This window comes from Penaeus chinensis, chromosome 28 (assembly GCF_019202785.1).
Source record: "Penaeus chinensis breed Huanghai No. 1 chromosome 28, ASM1920278v2, whole genome shotgun sequence".
Lineage (NCBI taxonomy): Eukaryota > Metazoa > Arthropoda > Malacostraca > Decapoda > Penaeidae > Penaeus > Penaeus chinensis.
This window is the reverse complement of record NC_061846.1, coordinates 591,342-598,841: the sequence shown is the minus strand read 5'-3', so window position 1 is coordinate 598,841 and position 7,500 is coordinate 591,342. Positions and strand designations below refer to the sequence as shown.

Sequence of the window (7,500 nt, the reverse complement as noted above, 5' to 3'; positions counted from 1 at the left end):
TGACCATCCCTTCCCCGCTGGCACCACTGCCATACCCCACCCCAACCGGGCGCCATCCTGATGCCCTGGCCATTGCTGCGAGTGAAGTCTTTAGTGAGAACTATTCGGGCCTCTCACTAGAGGCAGGAAATGGCTATGATGACTCAAGAGCTTTCCAGATTCATGTCAAAGTTCCTGATGAGGGGTTCAAGGGGCAGAGTGCTGAGGAAAATGGTCAGGCATATTCACAGCAGAGGCTTTGCACACAGAAGGAAGTTGCAGAGTTCTCAGATTGCAGCATCATCACAATCCATGCACCCACTGCAGAGGAGAGAGCTGGAGAGAAAGCCATCAAACATTATGAAGAAGCAGCTCCTAATGATGTACATGAGAGAGCCAGTGAACAGCTAGCATGCAGCAACACGAGGGAGACAGACTCTGGAAACCACACCAGAAAGGAGCGTCTCTTGAGGGACATTGAAGATGGCATTCAGCAATTTGACTCAAGCAATTACTCTGCTCTATATTCCAAACTGTCACCAGAGCAGGAGTCCAGGATCCATGTAACTCCCATTCATGCCAATGTTGCCTCCAGGGGGAAGAAGGTCAGCAGTGAGAAGACAGTCACAGAAAATGACAGAAAGCAGGAGGATGAAAGTCATGAGAAAATCCTGGAAGACCTCCAGCCTCTGTCCACAGAGGTTGGGCAGTCCTGTGACACATCTGTAGGGCTCTGGGCCACAGGGAGAAGGGAAGACATCCCAGGAGGCACAATTCAAGCTGACACCTCTTTGAGGGAAATTTGGTTGAAGGGGAACAGAGAGCAAGATTTTGCCAGTTCTATGCCCAGTCTGGTGCGAGTGAAGAGCTATGCAGACATAGGTAGCAGTCATGGTAATAAGAGTTTCTCAGATGTACTTGACACTCATGCAGTGAGGAGTGAAGTAGACAGCCATGATCCACAGCTCATGAGTAGTGGGAACACCACAGATTCTGTTCAGAATGATATAAGCCATGTGCCAGATAGGGCAGGATCATGCACTGGTGCTATTATTAACTCCAGTGCCAGTGATGACTTACCTAAACCATGCTTGGCTTATGACAGTAGGACACATACAGATCCAGGAGACCCCACTTCTGCAGTGCACAGTGTGTGTACAAACAATGAAGAGGGATCAGAAAAATACAGTCTAGCTGAAGGATCTTTTGAGGAGGCTGATGATCTCAGCAATCTCAGTGACATAGATACAAAGGTGCGCAGATCTGCTCGTCTGCGGAAGATAAAGGAACAGAAGAAGAGGGTACCGAGTGAGGTATGTTTTGGCAAGGATCTCAAAGAAAATATCAGTTGTGTTGATGATAAATTGATTACTATTATGTTTTTGCATTGATCTTTAGTTTTTTGCATTAGAATGATTGAAGAAGGATCTGGACAGTTAGAACTTCATAGATTGGAATGATACTATTAATCATGATGAATGGTGACTCCAAAATGAGTAATCATGTAGAAATGGTAATGAGTAATTCATTGATACTTCATGATTTTATTCAGATGTAACGAGCATTAGATAGGTGGTTTGTTCGTAACAGTGACTTTGTAAAATGGTTTTTGTTCCATCTTGGCAGGAGCCCCCACACCAGCACCCGCTTGCTGAACCTGATGCAAAGAGGAGCCGACCCGCAGGGAGGACTGACCAGAAGACTGTATTCTGGGAGTGCGATAAATGCGATGCTATGTTCAGGTAATTCTATGGACCTCTGTTATTAATGCATAAGCTCTGCCCAAAAAGAATATTTTCATATTCTTTAGATTTTTCATAGTAGGTTTGAGGATAAAAACAAATAATAAATATTAGTATAAGCCAGAGCCCAGCAAAAAAAAAAAAAAAAGAATCCTTTTCTGCTGTTTTACATTTTTTTTCATTCTTTTCTATTAATTTCATGCTTTTTCATAATCTATATTCCTGAATATATTTTTTGTTTGGGAATACCTTTTTTTATTGCTAATAACTTTGCAAGATATGCACAATTTTTTATGTTTTTTTTTTTTTTTTTTTTGAAGGCCATACATATGCTCTCGTTTTATATAAATACTCAGCTGTTTAAGGTCAGTATGGTAGACTCATAAGGTGCATATGATACATGAAGTTTTATTCCATATAATAACAACTGTGGTGTATTTTTTTTCCTTTATCAATAGAACTAAGGGCCCCTTTTTAGGGAACCAGATAGAACATTTTAAATCTCGCACACTTGCCCTATTCCTTGGTTTTGGAGTCTGGAGACAGCAGTCAGTCCTATCCCTGTTCATTCAGAATCCATTTGCATGAAAGCAAGTGCACATGACCAAAATTGGATTCCTCTCCCCAGGACCAAGGTAAGCCGAGACCGCCATGTCCAGGAGGACCACGTCTTCACCTGCTACATGTGTGGGTGGCAAGGCAAGAACAAGACCAAGTATGAGGTCCACATCTCCTCGGTGCACTGCAGCCAGCAAGCACGATGCCTTGCTTGCAGGTAGGCTGTTTGGGAAGTGTATTTTTTTGACACTGTGGTTAAAGGGGGCCAGTGTAACTTATGGGGCAGTGCAGAGATAGAGAAGGAAAAAGAAAGAAATCCCCAGATATTGAGATAGGCCAATATGTAAAGTCAGGTCCCCTGCTGGATCAAATGAGTTTTCCTTATTCTGTGATTTAACACGTTTTGATTTTTTTTTTTTTTTAGTGAATTAGTGTTAGAATGGGTTTTCCTCTGTATAATGTAATGTGTTTTGTGTCCTTTATGACCAAGAAAATTTTTCCTGTTTGTGAACATGATTAAGGTATCACAGCACAGTATTTACATCCTACCCTGTATGCCCAGAGACAGAGAAAGGTATAGAAGGCAAATTTAGTATTGAGAGAAAAAGAAAAAAGTCTAAAAAGTCCCTGCTCTACCCCATTCCATGGATCTTTCTGCTACAGGAAAGACTTCCAGAGTTATGAGGCCTACAAACAGCACATGAAAACAACGCATTCTGTAAACACTGATATAGACATCAAGACAGAAGCAGAAGAAAGACCAGCTGGAGGAGAACCAGACTGTTCTAGGGTTTCCCAGTGTGAGGACGGAGGTGATGGGAAGACGGGCAAACTTCTCTCTGACGATGGGGGGCTAGAGAAGTCAGATGCCAGGTAGGGATTTTTTCTTTAATGAGAATTGTTTCAGTTCCTTGTTTTGCATATAAGACATTCATAAAGGCAATCTACTTCCTATTTATCTAGAAATCAGTCAAACTGTCTGTATATTTATTTATCTATATACTTAATATGTACATGAGAAATGTATACAAACTTTTTTCTTTTGATATAGTGCTTTCTCTTAGCATATAAGGTATTGCATTTCAGCGACTCAAAAATTACGCTGAATGAGGATGAGGCTTTCACTGGATATGGGGAGAAGAGGTGTCCTTATTGTGGCAAGCAGTTTCAGCGTCGCAGTCGACTGCTCAGGCACATCAACTATCATCTGGATAATCGCAAGTTCACAGTGAGTTTTGTTATTGATGTTTCTCTCTCTCTCTCTCTCTCTCTCTCTCTCTCTCTCTCTCTCTCTCTCTCTCTCTCTCTCTCTCTCTCTCTCTCTCTCTCTCTCTCCCCCTCCTCCCTCCCTCCCTCCCTCCCTCCCTCCCTCCCTCCCTCCCTCCCTCCCTCCCTCCCTCCCTCCCTCCCTCCCTCCCTCCCTCCCTCCCTCCTTCCTTCCCTCCCTCCCTCCCTTCATTCCCATTTCCCCCTTCCCTATCCCTGCTTTTCCCTACCACCTACCCCTTTTCCCTTTTCCCTTTTCCTTTTCCCTTTTCCCTTTTCCCTTTTCCCTTTTCCCTTTTCCCTTTTCCCTTTTCCTTTTCCCCTACACCCATCAGCCTCGTTCATGCAGGACTGTCTAACGTAGGCCCATCCTCCTTCCAGTGTGAGTACTGCAATAAGGCGTTTGTGGAGAAGAGCGGGCTGGATGCTCACCTGCTCACCCACCGCCCCATCAACAAGTCATGCTCTGAATGCGGAAAGGTCTTCAAGACGCGCAGGACCATGAAGAGGCACCTCAAGACGCACCAGAACGTAGTCCACTCCTGTGGTGTGTGTGGGAAGCAGTTCCGGCATGAGGAGTCCCTCAGGATTCACAAGTCGGTCCACAAAGATGGGGGTAAGGCATCTAGGTGAGGAGGAAGGGGGGAAACTGGAATGCAAAGCATTTAATCCTCTGGTATCCTTTTCTTGTTTATTCTTTCGGAAGAGATCTCCCCTCAAAAAAATTTATATCAGGATTCACAGTCTTGTTGCCATGTTGCCAGTCCAAAGTAATCTCATTCCAGGTGATATGCTGCTCACATACAATATTGCATAGATAAAAATCTTGCCATACTTACTTAGTTACTTGGTGTAAGTTCAAGGAAAAGTGCAATAAGTGGCTCTTACCTAGGGCCATCTTGGGAGACTGCTCCTCTTTCAGGTAGTAAGAACTGAATTTGATGAGGGATATAATCTGATTCAGCTGTCATTTTTTTCACTGCCACTTGGTTGAGATTCATCTGGTATGGACCCCATCTTCTTTAAGAGACTTTCACAGTGCACGTAGTTGTGTTTCTAATACTTTTTGGCTCGCTGTGAAATTGTGTTGGCTGTTGATTGACCTGAATGATATGATGGTGCGTTCTTTGCCTCCTCCCCGTACAAGCAAAGATAAGGCAAGGAATATTTTTGTCCCTCATTGTAATTTTGATTATTTAGTTAAGAGAAGCCCTCTTCAAAATCTAGAAGTAACATTGCTTCTTTCTCATCTCTGATAGATGAAAACACAACTGAAGAAAGCTGTTCCAAAGTCAACACAAAATGTGTATAATTTTCATGCATCAATACTTTTTCAAAATGCAATTTTTGACTTTTGATGTCACACTCTGTAATTAAGTACTAGTTTGTGTTTTTAGTGAATATGTAAACCATGAAGCGGGGTTCCTTATCTAGGTGCCTAAGGCATATAAACTTTTTGAATACAGTCATGGGATTATCTGCAGCACAGAGATTACTGGATGGGTTACTAGACAAAATCACAACTACAAGCATTCAAAACTGGCATTAGAAATCTTAGACAATTAATATTTATGTATCTACTTTTACTGAATTACTATTTTTCTCTATATATTGACTTAATATATCTATGATTTTAAACTTTCCCATCTTTTCATGGGAGAAATACATATTTTGTGTCCCAACTCTTTCTGTAGGGAGTGGTAATGTCTGCAGCCTTTGCAAGAAAGACTGCAAGACCCCATACTACTTGCAGTTGCACATCACCACAAAGCATGAGGCTGCAAAGTTCACTTGCCTGCAGTGTGATCGATCATTCAAGTGGCGGCAGAGTTACGGAAAGCACATGGCCGTCTTTCATAGCAATACAGGTGAGAGAAGTGGATAATGGGTGTTACCGTTACCAAAAGGGAGAAACGTAAAGTTGATTGAGGCTTTTAACCCATTGGTGCTGGGTACGTGTACTGTCCACCGTTGTTTTCCAAAAATCATGGAAAAGGGTAAACTGGTGAAATCAGGTAGGACTAGTAACTGAGCATTTGTGAAAAGATCTGTGTAAACTAAATTGATAAACTAAAAATTAAAATGGACATAGCATGTATGTCATGCCACCCTGGCATCAGTAGGTTAACATTAGGCAGTAAATTTTTGCTTTTGTGTCGACCTGCTTGTTTTCATGTTATCTCAGGTCTAATTTTATTCTATATGCTTTTTATGTACTTGTTCATGGCTAGTCTAAGCTTTGGGAATATTTTTATTTTTATTTTCATGATTCTTGCATAAGGAAAGGCAGTGTGCATGACTCTTTGTTTAGCACATGTAGTTACCCAATTGCCATTAGCCAGTGATCAGTAGGGCAATTTACTGTGTCATCTCACACGAAACTTGGAGTGTCTGGAGTAAATTGGAAGCCAATTAGAAGCTCCCAACATTTTGTGTCTCAGTTCTTGTTAACAGCATTATGTTTAGTAATGTGTTTATGTTCGCTATCTTTTATGATGTGTTATTAGATTGAAAATCCTCTAATTTAGAATGTATGCAAGCAAATTCCCAACTTGCTCTTAAAAATTTAAAAAATCGATGTTAGAGTAGTAGAAGTATCAAATAATTATATTTTGTAATGCAAATGATAAACTATTTAATCTTGTATTTTTAATGTGATTTTCACAATGTCTTGCTTTAGAACTTCTTTTGATGTGTTTGTAATCAGTTGTGAATTTCTTTTACAACCATGTTGGCAGATTTTGTTTTCCTGATTATAGAATGCAAATATACCTTCAATACACAAGGATATTGTTAAACTCTTTCAACTTCCAGTGACAGCAGTGGAGTCAATTCTCTCCCTGTATATTGCACATCAGCTAACTTCAACTTGTTTTTTTTCCAAAGATATCATGCAACAATTTGGCTTCGGAATACTTTACAATTATTGTAATTTGAAGAATGTCGTGTTTTAATGCTAGGTAATTGTGCATTGCTCCCAAACAGACTTGTTTTGCCATTTGTAGAAAAGAAAAAAAGAAAAGAAAAAAGACTTTTGTGTTCCAGACATGCAGTACGCTTGCCCCAAGTGCCCAAAACACTTCAAAACGGCTTCTGAACTGCGGCTGCACCAGGTGGCCCACAGCGATGAGAAGAAGTACGTCTGCGACATTTGTGGTGAGTTGTTTGAAGCTCCCCCACAACATATATTGGATTCCTTGCTAAACTGGTTAATTGCATAGCAATTCCACTTGGCTTGTTAGGAATGTGCAGTGAAGTGGACTTGTTGCATCGTGTTTAAATTATGTGTGGATTGTGGGTGGTTTGGTAAGCAGGGATCGTGTGGGCGTTTGTGAGTGTGATGTGATGCATTGGCCATGGTTGCAGCGTGGTGTGGGCGGCTGGTTTGTGAGTGTGTGTGAGTGTGTTGTGTTGTTATCTGTGTGGGTGGGTGGGTGGGTGGGTGGGTGGGTGGGTGTGTGTGTGGGTGTGAGTGGTGGGTGTGTGTGTGTGGGGGTGTATGGGTGTGTGTGGGTGTGTGTGTGGGTGTGTGTGTGGGTGGTATGTGTGTGTGTGTGTGGGTGTGTGTGTGTGTGTGGGTGTGTGTGTGGGTGTGTGTGTGGGTGTGGGTTGGTGGGTGTGTGTGTGTGTGTGGGTGTGGGTTGGTGGGTGTGGGTGTGGGTGCGTGTGTGTGGGTGTGTGGGTGTGTGGGTGTGTGGGTGTGTGTGTGTGGGTGTGTTTGTGTGTAGGTGTGTGGGTGGTATGTGTGTGTGTGTGTGTGTGTGTGTGTGTATGTATGTATGTATATGTGTATATGTGTGTGTGTGTAGTGTGTGTGTGTGTGTGTGTAGTGTGTGTGTGTGGAGTGTGTGTGTGTGTAGTGTGTGTGTTTGTAGTGTGTGTGTATAGTGTGTGTGTGTAGTGTGTGTGTGTGGTGTGTGTGTGTAGTGTGTGTGTGTAGTGTGTGTGTGTGTGT

The 7,500-nt window shown here is 42.3% G+C and overlaps 1 protein-coding gene across 1 annotated transcript in view; it reads left to right on the top strand.

Moving 5' to 3' along the window:
* LOC125039901 overlaps positions 1 to 7,500 on the top strand; it is a 20,820-nt gene that overhangs the window by 3,571 nt on the left and 9,749 nt on the right. The window contains exons 2-9 of the mRNA XM_047634263.1: positions 1 to 1,292; positions 1,606 to 1,721; positions 2,350 to 2,496; positions 2,943 to 3,152; positions 3,366 to 3,507; positions 3,927 to 4,161; positions 5,240 to 5,413; positions 6,591 to 6,701. The exon at positions 1 to 1,292 is cut by the window's left edge and continues 539 nt beyond it. Coding sequence (XP_047490219.1) covers positions 1 to 1,292; positions 1,606 to 1,721; positions 2,350 to 2,496; positions 2,943 to 3,152; positions 3,366 to 3,507; positions 3,927 to 4,161; positions 5,240 to 5,413; positions 6,591 to 6,701 — 2,427 coding nt within the window. The remainder of the gene's footprint in view (positions 1,293 to 1,605; positions 1,722 to 2,349; positions 2,497 to 2,942; positions 3,153 to 3,365; positions 3,508 to 3,926; positions 4,162 to 5,239; positions 5,414 to 6,590; positions 6,702 to 7,500) is intronic.